Source organism: Kwoniella shivajii, chromosome 2, assembly GCF_035658355.1.
Source record: "Kwoniella shivajii chromosome 2, complete sequence".
Lineage (NCBI taxonomy): Eukaryota > Fungi > Basidiomycota > Tremellomycetes > Tremellales > Cryptococcaceae > Kwoniella > Kwoniella shivajii.
The window spans coordinates 580423-600130 of record NC_085909.1 but is presented as its reverse complement, the minus strand read 5'-3'; the positions used below and the strand labels follow the sequence as shown (position 1 = coordinate 600130).

The 19708-nt window shown below is 42.9% G+C and overlaps 6 protein-coding genes across 6 annotated transcripts; 4 read left to right on the top strand and 2 right to left on the bottom strand.

Moving 5' to 3' along the window:
• Positions 1–750: 750 nt before the first annotated feature.
• IL334_001590 (uncharacterized protein) lies at positions 751–5788 on the top strand (the record flags this gene model as incomplete). Its single annotated transcript, XM_062933345.1, has 16 exons — positions 751–1698; positions 1750–2026; positions 2086–2742; positions 2804–2853; positions 2915–3163; positions 3221–3355; positions 3413–3457; positions 3510–3554; positions 3688–3718; positions 3777–3958; positions 4017–4128; positions 4191–4279; positions 4340–4454; positions 4518–4623; positions 4689–5082; positions 5147–5788. The coding sequence occupies 16 exons, from the start codon at positions 751–753 to the stop codon at positions 5786–5788; spliced, it is 4077 nt and encodes a 1358-aa protein (XP_062789396.1).
• A 387-nt stretch (positions 5789–6175) lies between these two features.
• Positions 6176–7744, bottom strand: IL334_001589 (uncharacterized protein; the record flags this gene model as incomplete). The annotated part of the gene is made up of 7 exons (XM_062933344.1): positions 6176–6308; positions 6399–6499; positions 6563–6643; positions 6753–6847; positions 6933–7058; positions 7182–7397; positions 7546–7744. 7 exons carry the CDS (start codon positions 7742–7744, stop codon positions 6176–6178), a joined length of 951 nt encoding a protein of 316 aa, XP_062789395.1.
• A 668-nt stretch (positions 7745–8412) lies between these two features.
• Positions 8413–10537, bottom strand: IL334_001588 (uncharacterized protein; the record flags this gene model as incomplete). Its single annotated transcript, XM_062933343.1, has 12 exons — positions 8413–8511; positions 8575–9009; positions 9063–9132; positions 9190–9293; positions 9362–9412; positions 9465–9540; positions 9593–9672; positions 9760–9951; positions 10029–10136; positions 10209–10235; positions 10306–10313; positions 10399–10537. The coding sequence occupies 12 exons, from the start codon at positions 10535–10537 to the stop codon at positions 8413–8415; spliced, it is 1389 nt and encodes a 462-aa protein (XP_062789394.1).
• A 1253-nt stretch (positions 10538–11790) lies between these two features.
• Positions 11791–13669, top strand: IL334_001587 (uncharacterized protein; the record flags this gene model as incomplete). The annotated part of the gene is made up of 9 exons (XM_062933342.1): positions 11791–12129; positions 12185–12339; positions 12396–12589; positions 12652–12759; positions 12816–13025; positions 13077–13135; positions 13192–13229; positions 13304–13383; positions 13443–13669. The coding sequence occupies 9 exons, from the start codon at positions 11791–11793 to the stop codon at positions 13667–13669; spliced, it is 1410 nt and encodes a 469-aa protein (XP_062789393.1).
• Positions 13670–14436: 767 nt separating this feature from the next.
• IL334_001586 (uncharacterized protein) lies at positions 14437–17284 on the top strand (the record flags this gene model as incomplete). Its single annotated transcript, XM_062933341.1, has 6 exons — positions 14437–14718; positions 14831–15731; positions 15785–16405; positions 16465–16500; positions 16565–16763; positions 16822–17284. 6 exons carry the CDS (start codon positions 14437–14439, stop codon positions 17282–17284), a joined length of 2502 nt encoding a protein of 833 aa, XP_062789392.1.
• Positions 17285–17880: 596 nt separating this feature from the next.
• Positions 17881–19587, top strand: IL334_001585 (mannose-6-phosphate isomerase, class I; the record flags this gene model as incomplete). Its single annotated transcript, XM_062933340.1, has 6 exons — positions 17881–17929; positions 17987–18081; positions 18175–18461; positions 18537–18923; positions 18975–19057; positions 19139–19587. 6 exons carry the CDS (start codon positions 17881–17883, stop codon positions 19585–19587), a joined length of 1350 nt encoding a protein of 449 aa, XP_062789391.1.
• Between the last annotated feature and the right edge of the window lie 121 nt (positions 19588–19708).

Below are 19708 nucleotides of genomic sequence, written 5' to 3'. Positions count from 1 at the left end.
GACGATACACGTTCAATGGAGGCTCGCTTGGATCTTCTCCAATATTCTACTCGGTTTAGTCAAAACATGAAACTGTGCATTGACCTGTTCGTGGCTTTTCTACTAATTGTTTGTATATCCTGATTTCACGATCTGAAGATTATACATCAACCGGATCAAGCTTTGACCCAAGTTTAGCTCCTGTATACTGAACACTAAGTCTTATGAACAGGCTCGGGAAACAATCTTCATCTGTCTCGTTGGTATACTTTTATCGTCCATGACTGCTTATTGGTGCTTCAGGTATATTGCTTCTACTGAGAATGAGAGGTATTTGAAAACCCCGAAGGCGAAAATGATGAGTGATAATGATGTTGGAGGACTACTATTCATGTCGAAAACATACCCTAGTCTGCAATATGAAGGCTTGTGCTTCCCATAATGACATGTGCAAGGGCGCATATTCGATGACCCGAGCGAACGCTTTTAGGGGATCTAGTCTTTAATGTATAATCCGTATGGAAAAAGGGAAACATGAAAAGCTAACGAAAAAGCTGCCGAGGAAGATGGAATTTTTGTGTCCCAGTAATTTATATATTTACCTTTGCCAAGTACTTCTTTTTTCAAGAACATCTATCCCTCATCTTCAAAGATCGTTGGAATCCGAATTTCGCCTTGTATCGAGGTTGATCACGTATTCGTCTCCCTTGACAACCAGGATTCAACTACTTCTTGCCCCCAAAGATCACGTCCTCTCCTCTGATCTCAAAGATGGTAGCTCTCAATCTGGGTTCTATCGGTCGATCCTCAGGCAAAAACGGTTTATCAGATATCGATAAATCTACACTTATCGTTCCTCATAAACCTACACATTTCCCACAAACACCGTGTCTACAATCGATTCCTCAACCATTACCCAGATTGACTATTGAGAAATCAACACCACTTGACGAAAACTTAACAGTGAAAAAAGATCCTTTTGCTAGAAACGACGGTTTACAACATTCTTCAATTTACAATACTTTCGCCACCACATCTCCTCCTTCGAATCATTCAACAAAGCCTCACTCCAAACCCCAATCTCATAAGAAATCAGAAAATCATTCTCGTTCTCATTCTCATTCTCATCGTCATCACGATCATATTGAACATAAACATAAAAGACAGGACTCAGAATTTTCTCTTGATAGACAAGTTGTTGATATCGTAGCTGATTACGTTCGACCAAGTAAAGATTACATCCGAAGAGATAATGCGAATTTGCTTGATACACCTTTGTCACCTACTGAAAGGCCAATACCAAGCAGATCCTCGTCATTCGCCGATCAATCATCACCTCCATCGCCTCATATTCCTCCTGCGATATTGTCACAGGAACCAGTCTTGACACCCAAACTACCTTCCAAACATCTACCTAGTATGAGAAGTGGTCAACACAATCCAGATCCAGGTGCTGTGTCCAATGTTCGTCGTAATAGTACTGCCAAAACCGCTCGACATGCAGAAACGATCTCACCTGGGATGTTAGAGAAAATGGAAGAACTCGATGAATTGAAAGGGTTGAGAAACGATTCAGGTCCTCATATCCTCAACAGCTTTGATCAGACCTTCAACCAAAGTGTCACCAGTGTCGGATCTAGGACTAAAGCTGATAGGATGTTGGGTATCGATTCAAATGCGAAGATCGCCTCGTTGTATCTAGTTTCCGGTCTGGGAAAGGTGAGCTCATCGTTCCTGGTGAAAATATCCCTGGCTGACACTTATACGTAGTCAACAGCTCAATGGTCTTTCTCTGATTCTGACTCTTCCCGTGGTATCCAACCTCTCGAAGACTCGATGGGACTATTCTGGCGTCCTGAAATGTTAGGAAGTTCGTTCAGTGGTGAAAAAGCAGATGAATCAGCTCGAACTAGGAAAGATTCTAAATCAAGTACTTTTACCAATGGTCTCTCAAAGGATATCAGAGGGAAATACGTACCCGATACTGGACCTGATGGTGCGCAAAAATTGGTGTCAAAAGCCCTCAAATTCGCTCATCCTCGTGATGGTCAGTGAGAATTCTGTTTTATCCTTTTAGCCTTTGTAGATTGTTGACTTTGGTTTTAGTGGAAGTGGTAAATTCCACCTTGTCACCTCCCACTACCTGTCACGCATTCACGTTCAACGTTCCTCGACATGATACACTCGCTGCTATCGCTCGAACTCGACTTGACAGTGCTGTCTCAGGTGCTCCCAACACATTTTCGATGGTCTCAGCAGTTGACGAACAAGGCTTACTCGATCCTGCATTACATCTTCAAGCTCAAGGTAACCCAAATATCAGAAACACCGCTTCTGCCACTGAGCTCACTTACTACGGTGTGACTCTGACTGTCTGGACACATGCTGATCGGGATCGTGCAGTGCAATTGAAGACTATCAAAATGAGAGCGGAACGTGCTAGACTCGGACAAGGATCCTTGAGTTCAATCAGTCCTTTAGCCGGAAAGAAAGGATCAACTGCACCAAGTGAGAAAAGAGGAACGAAAAGAGGTTCATTGCATTATATGATGGGTAAAAATCAATCTGAAGGTGATATTACTGCAAGCGAAACTGAAACTGGAATGAGTGATTCTGATCTAGAAGGTCCACTTGGAAGAAGGGGTATAAAAAGTGCATTAGTGGCTGATAGATTGTCAACTGTTGATTCGGTCCCAGAAGATGCTGCTGCTGCGTATGATGAAGCTAGCGATATCTTCTGGATGCCTTATGCTATCACTATGGGTAAGTCAACTATGATACTGAGGGCATTCTATCGCTTGATAATTGACAATGCTCTGTTTAGTGTCCAGGTTTCCGATTTATGACTTCCTACAAGACTACCTACGACTCAGTGTGAGTGAACCCAGTACCCGACAGTGGTGAAGCTGGCTTACGCGACCTGTGCTGTTCACAGTGGGCACGATTCTCTAAAAACGCCAAAGTCCATATGATTCAGATCAACCGATTGCTTAATTACGATCCTCCTAGACCGGGAGAATCGTTCAGAGTTCCAGTTGGTGAAAAGCCTGAAGATCAAGTGATTGTAGAAGGATATATGCCTGGAGGGTTAATGGATTTCGATAAAGGTCTGATGAAGGTTGATTTTCAGTTATGGCCTCTGTTTCAAGCTGTAGACTTGGATCATATCATAACTGCTGCTGAAGTGAGTGTCCCGCATCCTGATCAGAACACGTATTGACGTCTATGTTTCTGACACCAGATTGCTTTGTCCAACTCCGGAAGAGTAATCTTCTGTTCAAAACATCCCGCTATGCTCAATGTGGGAGTCAGCACTCTAAAGTACATTGTCGAGATGAGGGGTTGGGGTGGCATAACCATGCCTATGATACATGCCGTATGTGAAACGCTTTATTATATCATACAGCACGAGTAAAAGCTGATTCGTATCTAGCGAGACACTACATTTGTCATCGAAGATCCCGGACCCTATATAATCGTAAGTCTATCCAACAATATTTCTGTCGGGAAACTCACCATCTTCGTTACAGGGTATGCCAACAGAATGTCGATATCTCCTGGCCCCGCCTCCCGAGGTCGTTATACTTGACATCGATACAAAGTAAGTCCACCTGTTCGAAGTTGTGACTGAATTGTAGTACTTTATCGTGTCAATCTGCTCCAAACGGCGTTATTACACCTCGACCCAAACGAGAGAAGGTTAAACAGCGCGTTTTGGCTGCATTGGGGCACTCTTTTCGTGAGTTGAACTACCAGCATCTTCTGTTCGCAGAAAAGCTGACAGTTACATATCTAAGCCATGGACCGAAGCATCCCTATGGAGTTCAAGGTCTCCTATCCCAAGGGTAATTTCAGAAATTTCAATCGATTTACTTATAAAGGTGAAAGACCGCATTATCTCGGAGAAAGGCTGAAAGCTCCTAGTTGGTGGAGACATGAAGTTGTCATTTCAGCATTTGACAAGATTCTAACAGATAAGGTGAATCACTCAACAAACTTGGCTTAGTGGGCGAGCTGATGATGGGAAATCGGAATAGCACAAGAAGCCTACTTTAATTCAAAGATTAATGAAGACCGGTATGGCCAGACCTCAAGCTCAATTGACAGTCGGAGAACAACTTGCTAAAGCTATGATGAGGAGGAGAGCGTGTATGTTTCCTTCTTTCCTTCTGACAAGCTTTCGAAGTTTGCTAATCTGTCGAGAACTGTAGCACACTATGTCGAAACTAGGGACGATTTGGAGTTGAAAGTAGCTAAAATCAACAGACGATTACTCAAGCTCATTCAAGAAGGCGATCATGTGAGTGATGTTTACATTCTGATAGTCACAAACCTACCTTACCATTTGGTATCTGTATAGTGGAAGAAACAATTTGAGATGTTTGAAAAGTATGCGGATAGACTCACCGTCGAGGCGAATGAATTGAAAACTAAGATCGAACGGGAAAGGAGAGAAGCAAAGAGGCTTTCTAATAGTGAGCCAAGATACCATACACGATTCTGGCAATGACTGAGCTGACTGATCCATCCACCTATAGTCGCCAATGAACAAAGTAAGCAAAATATAGAGCTCGAAGAAAAATTGAAGAACACTGAAGATGCAAGATCTGAAGCTATGCGGCAACTATCAGACATGCACCAGTCGTACGTCAGACTAATCTTGCGTCGTAGAATCCAAACTTAGCTAATGTTTTACTTGTGTTGAATAGTATACAAGAGCTTGAAAGGGAAAGAGAGGACATCATGAATTCCCTCGAGGCTCAAATTAACGGTGCTTTAGCAGGTTTACCTCCATCTCCATCCCTTAATATTACTGGATCAGAAACGTCCTCAAGATCTGCAACACCAGGAGACACATCTTCAATCCGTTCAAGATTATCTTCAAGATCCAAAACCACTAACATGACATCTACCAGATCAAAACCTATGAGTGTTTTAGGCCAAGTCAAAGGGAATCCTAGATCTGATGAAAACAGATTGAACAAAAGAGCTTCAGTGGTGACTGGAGTTACCGCAGAGACTGGACGAGAATCGAGATCAGGAATGGTAACTCCTAATGGATCTGACACCATGGCTCAGAGAGTAGCTAGTATCCAAGCGAAAGTGAGTAGCGTATCCTAGCCTTTGTCACTTGAGGAATGCGTAATAATGTGTTATCATTTTACAGCTGGAATTAGCTCTGAATGTAGTCTCTTCACAGAGATCGGCGAGCGTAATGACTTCTTCTACGCTTCCGACAGAAGCTGAGACTGGTAACGAAACGGATAACGAAGGTGACCTCACTACTACTCAAAAGATTGATGTTCGAACAGTCCCTAGTGAAAGCGTAGAGGGAGGTTCTGAGACTGACAAAGAAGCGAACAAACAAACTCCCATGGGATCTCGACGACCCTCCAACACCGATAACCGTATATCGTCCAAAAAGGAAGGAATACCAACTCTACCAGAGACTGGAGATGTCATAAACCCGATAGGCAGTGACGAGTTCGTTTCTGCAGATGAATCTTTTCCCGCAGCCAAACATGGCGAAATCAAAAATAAAATCAACCCTTCCTCTCCTATTATAATGAAGCCAGAATCGACCACTAGACGAATCAAAGCTTTGCCCAAAGGTAGAAATGGGAATGGGTTTAAAACCATTACTCCTCCTTCAGAGATCGATAGTGACGACTCGAATTATACAGCTCATCCTGGTAAGAGTCACAAAGAAAAATCCAAATGGAAGGAATCAAATGATGTAGCGACTGTAGATGGGAAGAGACTATCAGCAATGTCAAGTACTACCATCGCATTTGGACAAGCTGTCTGATGCCATTGAGGGAATTTGTGAGATTGGTCGGAGGTTGAAAAGCGTCAATAGTACCGTTTCAAGGAAGTTTGATAGGTTTTACTTGGTGGAAATTTAAGATGTCTCTGTTTGCCTTGAGATTCGGATGTGGGTAAAGTATATACATAAGTTGCATTTACGTATCTATTTTTCAGTCTTCTAGGCTGTTGTTGATCTGTTTGATGGATGGTCCCTTGTTCTGTGATATATTTCAAAAGGGGAATGTCATTCGCACTTGATTTTGATATTAGATTTGAAATTTCCATGTTCAGTTGCACTTCGTCACAGTATTCGTGCCTGCAGTACCTAACGCACCCTGTGAGAAGATGCCTTCTTCTACCACAAGTTCACCACGAAAAGCTTCTATGTTTATATGATATGTTCAGTTTGATCATCTAATAATATTGGTGATTTGGATGGACTTGGCAAAGGACGACCCATCGCTTCTGTTACACCGCTTGAAGCTAAGAACTGAGCCCATTTAGGTTCGATGAACAATCCACTGTTGATATGGAAACCTCGCATGTCAGCGAAGGATTTCGGGAACTAGGTTATCGGAGAGGGATGAGATCAGCTGTAATAATCCACTCACGTAGCGTCTGCGATCCTTTCTCCACTTGTAGTTTCCATGTATCCACTGACAACAGCTTTTCGTCCTTTGACATTCTCAAGTTTGGTACGCACTATCACGAACTGATTATTAGTAGCGTTAAGTCAGCTTGACGTCCCCTACCCTAGCGCAGTCGTGAAGCTTACTTGATCCGCCATACATGGTGATCTGTAATTAATGTTAAGATTGGCTGTTACGCCGATTCTGGAAGGAAGGTTAAGAAGAGCCTGAAATAGTGATTACGATCAGCATACAAATCAACTTTAGGATGATACATTTTTGGGCTGATGGATAAGCTGTGATGTGCAGGATGAGGAGTGTATTTGGGCTGCTTACATTTCTAGCTAACGTTTCATCAAATACCGTAGCTAGTAAACCACCATGAATGATTCCGTCATGTCCACAAAGTGCTCTACCGAGATGAATGACAGCTGTATCATTGCATGAGAGAGGTTCAGTATCGCGTTTCCATTTACGTGTATTTGGTATGATAGAGTGGAGGACCAGATGACTCACCGATAGCTTCTGATTCATCTGCTTTGGCGAAAAGGACAGGTGCAATAGCCAACATTCCTGGACCTCTCAATGATCCCGCTGTGAGCGAATTATGTACCTTGTTAGGATCATAATTTTGATATGGTCCTACGTAAATCGTCAATCAATCAGCAAACATTCGCACCCCTCGGCACAAGTCACGTTGAAATTGCTAATTGTGCTGAATCGCGAAGATCTCATTGCTTCGATTGATTGGAAAAAGCAACTCACTAGTCTCATACCATTCTCCAGCTGCGACTTTCTTTCTCGTATCCTCTACTATATCCACTTCATGTATACATCTCTCCATATCTGACATATGCGATTTACCTCTCGGGGAATCTTTGTGGGGTGGGGGAGGAGCGTATCGTGGAAAGACGAATAGCACTAGCTGAGGAGGAAATGCGGCTCCCGCTACATATACCGCTGGAAACGCTAAAGCCAAAGCTATCATCACAACAAGAGTATCAGCTGGATCTCACCTTTTACCATTGAGCAAATGTCCCACTCCTTCCAACCGCAATAACAGAACGGGTTGACAGAAGGCAGAAGAGATGGGTTAAACATCAAAGTCGAGTCGATAACTCGGACTCACCAAATCTAGTAGCCCATTTTCGGAATGCCGATGGACCTTGTCTATATCTAGGTGCTGAATGAGCGTAAGTTTGCGTGTGAGGATGAGCATGAGTAGCTGATGAGTAACCTCGTGCTGATAATTGATTGGGTCGGATTCGGATAGATGGTCCAGGCAAATTACCTTTCAAAGAAGGCAGTATTCCAGCTCGGAAAGACATGTTTTGCGTTCACGCGTAGGGTGACAATTGCAAAGTGGGCCAGATGGTTGTAAGAGAATTTTCGATGTTGTGTTAGGTAGGTGTCGTATTGCTCAGCGATGAGTATAGAAGTTGATGCTAGAAATGATCGTCGACGCCTGTAAGGGGTTCATACGAAAATTCCCGGTCTTTCTCAACTTTCCGACTGTCCATCCGCTCGCCATGACCATCCACATGGCCCCGCAAGTCATCCACCTGGAACCGTTCATTGTCCCCCGCATTTTCATCGGTTTTCTTCGTCGGCGTCATCCACCATTCCCTCACCTTTGTAGTTGCGGTGAACAAAGAACCTCCCGTTAAAAACGGCATATCAACGGCCCGGTCGAACCGCTGCATCTTCCTGAACAAGTTGCATGAAAAACGGCAGTCCGTTGATTTGATTTCATCCATGACTCTTACCGCGATGTCATATAGCCCTGACGACCTCGATCAAAATGTAGAGAAGAACTCGACATTTAAGAAGCATATACACATTGAAAGCAAAGTATAATACATAAGAACAGTCTGACTGCTGATTCACCCCCCATTCGTCATGTGCACATAGACCGTTGCCCGATGCTGATCGAAGCAGTTAATGTATTTCCCAGTTCTCCATGAATCCTCCTACTGCTCACACTGATCTAAGCTCTCTATGCCTTTTCAACGATTTGTTCGGTCTTGACAACGACTGTCACTTCAGTAGGTCGAGGTGGTCGGGCCAAATCCGCCGGTGATCTGAAATTGCTCAACTACAAAGATTTAGAATACGTGTTAGCTTCACGATTTGCTGACCGATTATAGACACAACTTACTACCTGGGGAGACTCATCGAGGCCTTCACCTGCTCTCAACATCCTTTCACCACCAGTAGGAGCGAATGGAGCATCACCTCTAGAATTGAGACTCTCTTCTGTTCTATTACGATGCCAAGTTGACTGTCGAGGAGGACCTTTTAGGGCGATAGCTACTGCTCCACCACTTTCACATTCGTCCAGTCCACTCAATCTGGTCTTTTCAACGTTCAATCTCTCGCCCAGTGCTCCCCATGGAGTTGAATTACGTTGACTACGTTCAACATCCCGTTGATAGAGACCATCTTGATCATCGTATTTGTGGGAAGATCCAATGGTAGATGAAGATGGAAGGACTTGCATATCAGTTCGATGTTGACTTTGACGGGGTGGTCGGATAAATACATTATTGTTTTTGGAGATTTCATCCGCTTGCATATTCCTTGGAAGTAGAATCTAGGACGTCCTTGATTGAGCTTGTTCTTGAAGTGATAGAATGGTAGACTTACCATGAGGGACAGCCCATTAGACGTGAAAACGAAGAACAATGCACAAACGAAGAACAAATCGAGCCAGAACCTAGGTTGCATCACAATTGAGCGCTGCACCTCACAAGACAGTTGATGATATACTCACGGTGTGGTATTAACATGTTTATGTTTCGTCTGACCGTCAATCGATAGAGTCAAAATACAGAAGACGTATAAGAATCGAAAGAGTGTGCGAATACCGTTCAATTCCTGGTCAAGCCATACCAAGGCGTTCAGGGTTTCAATCGTCATCTTAAGCATGTAGAAAGAAAACTTACCTTGAAGTATTCAAGCCTAGCCATGACTTCTGTGTTGGCACCTTGTCGACGCTGAGAAGTATCAGTCTCAGCTCATCGATGTATAGAATGCGGATGGACTCACTGATTCCTTCACGAATCCAGGGAAGACAAGATACAGCCAAAGACTCATAAAAAACAACAACGACGCTAATACGGATCTATGTCATCGATCTGATTAGCATAGCTAACGAACAAATAGGTCATGCTTACCCCGCCATAAAGATATTGGCTTCCATTTTCACGAGATTTGTGGTTTCCATATTTCCAACAGCAGGAATAACTGTCAACACCTATTCATCGATCATCTTAGCTCACCAACAATATATGCGGTACATCTCAATGACAGTCTCGCTAGTCAATCGAAGACTTCTACGTACAGTTACACTGATGAGTACCCAGATCTTAAACCATATACTCTTGAACCAGTTGGTAGAATTTCTTTTCCTGATCGAATTAATCAAATATGCCCAATAGAGAGTTTCTTCCGAATGAATAGCTAACACCATACCCCATGCGATTGCTAGCAGCTGATAAGACGATCTTACAAGGGTCTGTTTATGTTTACTCCACTAATTGTCATCGATAAGCTAAGGTCATACTGTAAAAGAGACTACGAGGGAAGCGAGAATGGTTGGATAAGACTTACCAATTGGAATGGAACAGGCATAATCTCACTTTCAGTCTTCGAGATTGGTACTACAGCATAATACTCTGTATATTTTACCCACACTAGAATCACGTTCCATGCTGTGAACTATGTCAACACATCGATTTCATCTAGTCAGTCAATCTTCACAATGGATTTACCAACAAAATGTCAACTTACACACACGGACGATATCACGAACATCCACTGGGAAAACGCGAATTCCATAGCTTCAGAATCCTGATCCTTGGCAAGTCATGTAGGGATGTATACTCACTACTATAACTGGAACACGGCAAATATAACATCAGCTTAGACGTACGATGATGACTCAGACTAGCGTTACCTGTTGAAACGAAACGTAACTCACTGAATCTGAAAGCATTACGTTTGGTAAAGAGTAAACAACGAAACTTGTCATATTTCCATATATGCCAAATGACAAATACATCTCCTAAGATAGTAGCCAATGCTCCTAGGAATTGAGCCGTAGGAGACTCGTGACACATTGAACTTGGAGCAATATCTCTATTCTCTAGGTCTTTCTAGCTGGCCAAAGGATAAAAACAGATATTCTACAGTATGTACGAGATGATTTGAAATTCTTCATGTAGAGGGGTGTCAATCAAATTAAATTATGGGAAGAGACTGAGCTCTAATGTGGATGCATGCGTTTATATGAAAATATTCTAGCTTAGATCTTATGAGAAAGGACCCCTTATCCAAGTCATTTCAAGAAGCATCTGTATGACCGAGTCATCAAAGCCACATATCCAGACACACGGACACACAAAAAGCAATCGTTACCGGTCCCTTTCAAGGGACACATTCATGTCGCTTTGTGGACAGGGTCATGCCAAAGGAAAAGCGATCTGAACACACAGGCCACCATCCATCCTGGTACCGTTTCATATATCGGGTTCCGTTCTCTAGTCGCGCTTCGAGAGCCGTTTTAGTGATCGAGTGTCAGGTTGCGTATTGAAGCATATAGATCTATCATAGCAGATAGCATGCAATAAAGCTGTCCTACAAAATAAATCGTGCTCCAAGTTACCCAAAATTCAACAGGAAATGTATACATGAACAGTCTCCTACACACATGTATGACAGCTAGTCCTATCAGTGACACGTGATGAAGAAATATATCCATGCTCCGTGATTGTCGCCTTCCAGCTCATTTTTGTGTCATCCAGCCAGAAAAGGGCACATCTACGGCCTCCGATCGAGCTGAAAGTCCGGATGTAAATCCTGGACTGCTTTTGCCAAGAAGCGGATTATCGATTGGCGAAAGATGATGGTGAATGTCAGAGTGAATTGTCTTCCGATGCTACATCTCCTTCCAGCTGCCAATCTCGTTCTCAACCGTTATCAAGTATGAACAATGCGAAATGATCCAAACTGAATGATGAAGAAATGACGTTTTCAACTTCATGAGTCGGCTAATGACCGAGTTCGGACCGGAATAATATCCCCGCATTTAGCGTGATTCTCCAAATTGGGGGGGAAGTCATGTTCAAGATGCCTGCCTGTTACTCGGACATGATAAGGTACCGGCACGATATCGCTCCCCTAGAGTCAGTAACTGCAACAATTCTAAATTTAACGAGAACATCACTGGCTACCAATACATCACATCATAGTCAGCTGATGTCGCTTCCAATTCGACGTAATCTTGCTAGAATAGTGAATGTTCGGGAAGATATATATCTCCTTCTGGTTTAGTTTCACACCCAAAATCGATCCGGTTGATTGATAGACTGGAATGAATGATATGACCGAGATTAGTGGTTCGTCCAAAACGGATGATACAGGTATAAAATCAGCTGTTTCAAATGAAGGATCGACACCATCCCTTGGTACAAGATCCTCTAATAAAACGACACGACCCAGAAAAACAAAAAAAGGCGAAGATCAGTCATTCATCATCATGGTCGGAATCGCCGCACTCGCTACGGTGGCTTTATCTATTTATATCCAGAATGGTAAAGGTGTTATAGCTGCTAATTCAACTGGTACTCCTCGATATGCCCAGGTCATTAGACCTAGTAGTTTTGCTGTGTTGCCTAATGTACCTTCACCCACTGAGCATAACTTCAGTACAGTACGTCTTCCTCTCTCGTATACAATAACGCTAAACCCTAATCACCTTTATGCAGCTGTTCTTCCCTCCTGGGACTAATGCATCCTCGCTTGCCAAGAAGCCTTTCTTGATTTACGACGATGCATTCTACGATATCATTGGGTCAAATCCCACTCTTACCCTTATTGCTGATGGAGGGACTAATCCATTATTCCACGAGGCAGTTGTATGGTATGTATTAGTCACTGTACTGATGTTCGTATTTGCGCTGAAAAGAGATTACTCAGGTACCCGCCCACAGATGAAGTATTCTTTGTACAAAATGCTGGTGCTCCAGCCGCGGGAACCGGATTGAACAAGTCTGCTATCATTGAGAAGATTAGTCTTGCTTCAGCTGCAAGTATCGCAGCCAAAGGAAATGGAACGGGTTTTGTTAATGTCACAACAGTCAACTCGCAGACTCAAGTGATCAATCCAAATGGTGGGCTCATTTAACAACATTCATATGTGCTATGGCTGATCTCCCGTTTGTCTCAACATTAGGAGCGACAAACTTCCGCGGAAAGCTAGTCTTCACAGGTGAAGGTCAAGGCAACGATATACCTCCTGCATTATATCTTGTTGATCCTACTCCCCCTTACAATGCGACTGGTAAGTCTGAAGTTAGAGATCTTCTTTTGGATTCATGGTTAAGATATGATATATAGTCATCCTCAACAATTATTACGGTCGACAATTTAACTCTTTGAATGACGTCGCTGTTAACCCTCGAAACAAGCAGCTTTACTTTACAGACGTTACCTACGCCAACCTGCAGAACTTTAGACCGGCTCCAGTCTTGCCCAATCAAGTTTATAAGTTCAATGTGGACACTGGAGCCTTAGGTGTCGTTGCAGATGGTTTCAATTTACCCAACGGTGAGATCTCTACCCCATCTTCGGAAATCTTTTGCTGAATCGCGAGGATAGGAATAACATTCTCTCCTGATGGACAATATGCTTACGTTACTGACACGGGTGCAAATGCTGTGAGTAATTCACAGAGAAAGATGGAAAGAGTTTGTTGACGTGATGGAAATTTTAGGTTTTCTGGGGAACCAATTTCACTAAACCTTCCACTCTGTGAGTGATATCCATAAATTCTCAACCATAAACTATACCTCTTGATCAGAAACTCATATTCGGCAAAAATCTAGTTATCGATACGACGTGAATGATGATGGAACATTTGATAATCGACAGACTTTTGCTTACGTTGACAGTGGTATACCCGATGGTGAGTGAACCGGGTCTTCAGGCTGTTCACATCAAGACTGACTAAGATGATTGCAAAAGGTGTTCATTGCGACTCCAAAGGAAACGTTTATGCTGGTGTAGGTGACGGTATCCACGTCTGGAATCCATCAGGTTTATTATTAGGTAAAATATGGTTGGGAATCGTTTCAGCGAACTTCCAATTCGCGGGTAAAGGTAGAATGGTTATTTGTGCCGAGACAAAGCTTTATCATGTGACTTTGGGAGCTGAAGGTGCAGATATCACCAGTTCAAGTTATTCAGGTTAATGAATTGTTTTGAGTGTATATGATCATTTGGGGAAAAGGTGAAATGATGAGATGTGAAACCGTGAAAAGTAAAGAAGTATAAAAGGAAAGTCTTGGATTATATATCTTAAAACTTATATCGATATGCAGGAAGAATGGGAATCTTATACCAGTCAGTCACCTCAATGCGGGGTGAAATAAGTTACATTCTCAATTCTCAAGATTCTCAAATCTCAAACGGGATAAACCGAAGACAAAACCTCGCGTTCGAATTGAGAATTGCGGCTTTTCCTTTCTGGATCTGGTAACTTTGTTCCAAATTGGTATCTTTGCCAGACCGGCTGCTGCACCCGGAGTCGGCCGATTTAAGCGTTGTTACTCTGCTGCGCCCCAAATATGATCCGATCTATCGATATGGTTGGCTGAAAGGGGATCACGAGAGATGAGAGAATGATGGGGGGATAACCCGCCACCGTGGACATGCGCCTTATCACCGGTTGTAGTAGACCCCGAAGCTAACAGTTTAAGCTCAGGACGTTGATTGACCAAATGGATTGCACAATCGCACAACGACTCGTAACTCTCTTTAGGTCTTATCACGTCTCATCCCAGATAAAGAGCACCCACATATATATATATATAGATAAGGTAGTGTGAATAGACGTGTACAAACCTACTCTTTCCCTCTTCGTATCATCTTATTTCATCTGTTTAACCTTTAACATCCACGTATATCTGTTTTCTTTATCTGTTGTATCGTATCCTTATCTCATTTGCCACTTGCCATCATGCGTACATCTGCGCTACTCGCCATCTTACCTCTCCTTGCCACTTCCACTCTTACCCTCGCCAGACCTACATACGACGACGTCCCTCAGGTCAGGGAGCGAAAGACATTATCGTTTGGTCCAGTGCACAAGCACCATTCATTCAAAGTTGTAGATGAACCTATCATTGTTTCTCGTTCCTCCTTGTTGAGCGAGTCTGTAGATCCCAGGGAGGTCGCTAGTAAATTCATCGAGGATAAGATAGGTGGATCAGAAGGAGATGCTTTCTACATTCGCGACGATGTGAGTGCTCGACTTTGTCGATCCGTGTCTCAGAGTCTCAGCCATTCTTCCTTTTCAGTTGCCACGGGAATACAACCGAGTCATTCACTAACACCTCTTTTCACCCGCATAGAGTTATACCGATAAGAGTACTGGTATCACCCGTATCTTCGCCAAACAAGTCGTCAACGGACTTGAAGTTTCCGATGGTGATTTGAACTTGAACATTGATCGAGATGGGCATATCATCTCTTGGGGAAACTCATTCCACCCAGGAGATGTACCAAGTCTTCATGATATGAATGAAGGATCTTCAGGTGAAACTGAACGGACTTGCAAGATTCTTAAAGATCACTACGACGCTCACAAGACACATCTTGCCGAACTTCAAGGCGAAGAAGGTGCATGGGGTTTAGTCAAATCAGCTGCTCAAGTCATTCTAGGTGGTAATCTTACGCCTAAAGAGATTGATGAAAATGCCATTAGAAAAGTACACAAATCAATGAGACATATCAAACATCATCAAAAAGCTTTATGTCAACAACCATTCACGGTAGCTTCATCTGGTATCTTATCCCCTATCGAAGGCTTGATTTCTTTATTACCTAGAATTCACGCAAGTAACGATAATTTCCAAGGTGTTTCAGAAATCGATTTCGCTTCTACATCTCAACATGAATTCAAACCTAAATCAGCTCCTGCTGAACCTCCAACGGAAATCATCTCTGGACCAGGTCTTGATAAATCAGGTGTCGTTTCTGATATCCCTGCCAGACTCATGTACACTCAAGTAACTGAAGGTTCACCAAGACTTGTCTGGAATTATATAGTCGAAATGAAAGATAGTTGGTATGAAGCTTATGTAGATGTCAAGACTGGTGAACTTTTAAGGATTGTAGATTGGGCAACAGATTTAGATTTCGAGCCTTCAACTAAATCTAATAAGAATGTAGAAGTAAAGAAAGGCGGTGGTCAAAAACCTCTTCCTACTCCTCCCAAGTACAAGCCCTATTCCTACCAAGTCTTCCCATGGGGTGAGTGCACCTGTTCGTCAACTTCTTGACCTCGCTGACAAAATCATGTATAGGTGTCAATGACCCTTCTACTGGTAATCTTTCCGTCGTTACCAACCCTTGGGATAACGTTGCTTCCCCTCTTGGTTGGCATGAATTCCCAACCTTCGCCAACCCATTTGATACTCATATCGAGGGTCAACACGTCGGTAAGAATACTACCACGTTCACCACTACCACTGGTAACAACGTATACGCACACGAAGATTGGGAAGGTCGGAATAATTTCTTGAAGAACTACCGACCTGTCGCTAACGATTCCGTCTTTGTTTACGATTACGGAGAGCCTGATGGACTTAAACCTACCGAATATATCGATATGGCTGTCACTCAATTATTCTACACTTCGAACGTCTATCACGATCTTCTCCACCGGGTCGGTTTCGACGAACTTTCCGGTAATTTCCAAGCTTACAACTTCGAAAGAGGTGGTTTGGGCGGTGATCCAGTCATCTGCAACGCTCAAGATGGATCGGGCTATAATAACGCCAATTTCATGACACCTCCAGACGGTCAAGCTCCAAGAATGAGAATGTATATCTGGGACACCGCCACTCCTTACAGAGACGGTGATTTAGAGGCTGGTATCGTGATCCACGAGTATAGTCACGGTCTCTCCACTCGACTGACTGGAGGTGAGTAGGCTCTCATCTATATTGCGACGAAACGTTTGCTGATGTTGTTTCGTCTCAAGGACCTTCATCGTCATCGTGTCTTGGTTGGGGAGAAGGTAAGTGACGTTCTTCACTGTCTGTCAATGTTCTTTGGCTGACGCTGCTTTTGACACGTTCTAGCGGGAGGAATGGGCGAGGGTTGGGGAGACGCTGTCGCTACATTGATTCGTCAAATCGAAGAACATCACAACTACAAGAACGGTACTGATACCTACGGAATGGGCGCTTGGGCAGCCAACAATGGGAAGGGAATCAGAAATTTCCTGTATTCAACTGATAAAGAGATTAACCCTTCCACTTATAAGTTCCTCAACAAAGGGTGAGTCATATACACGCTGATCTTCCCTAGGTTTGTCTCGCTGATTGTCGTTCGATAGCAACTATTGGGGTGTACACGCTATCGGCGAAGTCTGGGCTCAAACAACCTTTATCGTCTCACAGCGACTTGTTGAGGAGTATGGATTTGGTGAAACCCTTTTCCCACCAGAAGACATCTCAAAACCCAATGATTATTACACCAAGACATCGCTTGAATCGGTTGATTCTCTTGGTCGACCAGTCCCTCTTATACCTAAACACGGTAATACTCTTCTCCTTCAATTACTGATTGACGGAATGAAACTCCAACCTTGTCGACCCTCTTTCTTTGATGCAAGAGACGCCATCATCCAAGCTGATAAGATCCGAACTGGAGGTGCTAATGAGTGTATCTTGTGGAATGCCTTTGCGGAGAGTGGTCTAGGTGTAGATGCTTCTCTCATCGGTAATACACCTTGGGGAGGAGGAAGGAGAGAAGATGGATTCAACGTTCCCAAGAAATGTAAGAAGAGCAAGCATTAAAGATGTCCCAGAGGATTCCAGCAAATCTATACCACAAATCTCATTTTCTTTTAAATTGTATATATGTTTCATCTATTTTTCACATAGCTATTCGGATACACATTGTAGAAGGTAGAAATCTTGTAAAGAATAGGATTGTGTTTTCAAGTTTACTTTCGATTGTCATAGTTTCAAGTATCAGTATTATTGTCAGTATCAGTGAATCACAAATGTACCAATACGAATACCGGGATGTGGTCCACATGTGCGATGTCACAAAGAAAGCATTGGGGCAGTATGCAGGCTCGAGAACAGATGTGCCAAGTGATAATCACTCCAAGATCGATAAGCTGGTGATGGAGTGATGTGCCACTGTAAATTTGTAACCTCCACTCTTGATGACCACCGCTATGACGTCGAAGTATCACTCGATGACTATGTAGGTCATTCTTGGAGCCTAGACATATCTTCATTGTTCAAGAGCATCAGCAATAATCTCACAGAGTAAAACCCTTTTAGTCCTGACTAGAGAACCAAATCGCCAACCTACTTGACTGCATTGAAAACCAAAAAATTGACCACTGCAACCCAACCGCTTTCATTCCAGCTCAAACAAGATGTCTTCAGGTTTAACACGATTGATCGTTCATCCCAACGACTACCCATGTAAGTGATGACAAGTGACCCGTTCTGGGCACGGCAAGCTGATTTGTATGTGTATAGGGGGTAAAGTAGGAAATGATAGTTTGGCAGCTAGGTTAACCAAGAATGCTTCTGAGAAAGGATTCGAGATTAAGCCTGATCAACCTTATGCCGAGGTTAGTTTACCTTCCATCTCAGCTAGACATTCGGATCGTCTCGTAATCGACAGAAAGCTGATGAGCTGATGAATGTTATGATCGATATGGTAGTTATGGATGGGAACACATCCTACCAATCCAGCTAAATTGTATACTGATCAAACAACTCTTTTATCAAAATATATATCGTCCAATCCATCGTTATTAGGTTCATCAAAAGATAAATTTTCGACTCCGTTCACAGGTAAAAAGGGATCTGGAACCGAAGGACAAGTCGAAGGACATGTACCATTTTTATTTAAAGTGTTGACTTGTAAACAAGCTTTACCACTTCAAATTCATCCAAATAAGGATTTAGCTAAAAAATTACATGAGCAAGATCCTGAGAAATATCCAGAGTAAGTCAAAAAAGACCCGCTCACAGAAGGACTTTACGCTGATGTACATGAATTCATCTTCATAATTCATCAAAGCGTAAATCATAAACCTGAAATCGCAGTCTGTTTATCACCTTCCTTCCTAGGTTTCGCAAGTTTCAGACCGTATGATCAAATCATTTCGTTCCTTACCACTACCCCAGAAATCAATTCATTATCTTCGGAATTACAAGACAAAGTGAAGACGTTCGTTTCTTCTCCATCGGGTGATAATCTTCGACCTGTCTGGGAAGCTTTCTTGAAACTCAGCGATGATGAGAAGAGCGTCAAAGAATTTACTGAAAGAGTGGAGAAACAAGGTGTTGAAGCGTTCAAAGAAATGAAGGGAGAAGGATTCAGTGGAAAAGAGAAAGAAAACCTCGTTGAAGCTGTCAAAAGTTCCGGAAAGTATTATCCTGGTGATGGAGGGTTATTCAGTACTTTGTGAGTGTTTCAACTGCACTCCCAGTGGAGATTACAAATGACAAGAATTAGATTCTTCCTGAATCTCATCGAGTTGCAAAAGGGCGAGGGAATGTATGTTGGTGCTGATGGCCCTCATGCTTGGCTGGAAGGAGGTGAGTGAACAGTCCTTTTTCTATCGGTACAGCCAGCAAATTTTGATGCTTCTCGCTTACCTAACATCTCTGCACTGTCAGAGATCGTCGAATTAATGGCCCTATCCGACAACGTCCTTAACGTCGGATTCACTCCTGATGAAGACAAGGATGATCCATCTTTAGTAACTAGCGTAGTGAGCTGTACACCCAAAACACCTTCATCACTCAAATTATCCTCTTCCAAATTCTCCAAATCATCCACTGGAGCAACTACAGTATACTCAACTCCATTCGAAGAATTCAGTATATTGAGAATTGAAGGTGATGACGAATTGAAGTCGTTCGATGGACCTGCTATAGCTGTGATCTTGGAAGGATCATGGGATATATCAGTTAAAGGGGAACAGCATCAAAGTGAAGAGCAAGGAAGTACTTGGTTCATAGGTGCAGGAACTGAAACGTCTTGGAAAACAAAGTCGCAGAATTCAGAAGTTTGGATAGCTTTTTATGACGCTAAAGCTCAAGGTGATGAAGTTGGTGAAAAGTAAGATAACGAAGCAACTCGCAGCAAACAGAGTTAAATATGATCAGAGCCATGAATGCATATACATGTCAATACACAGGGGCGAATTGTTGGAAATACAGTATCGCTACTAGAATCATATCATT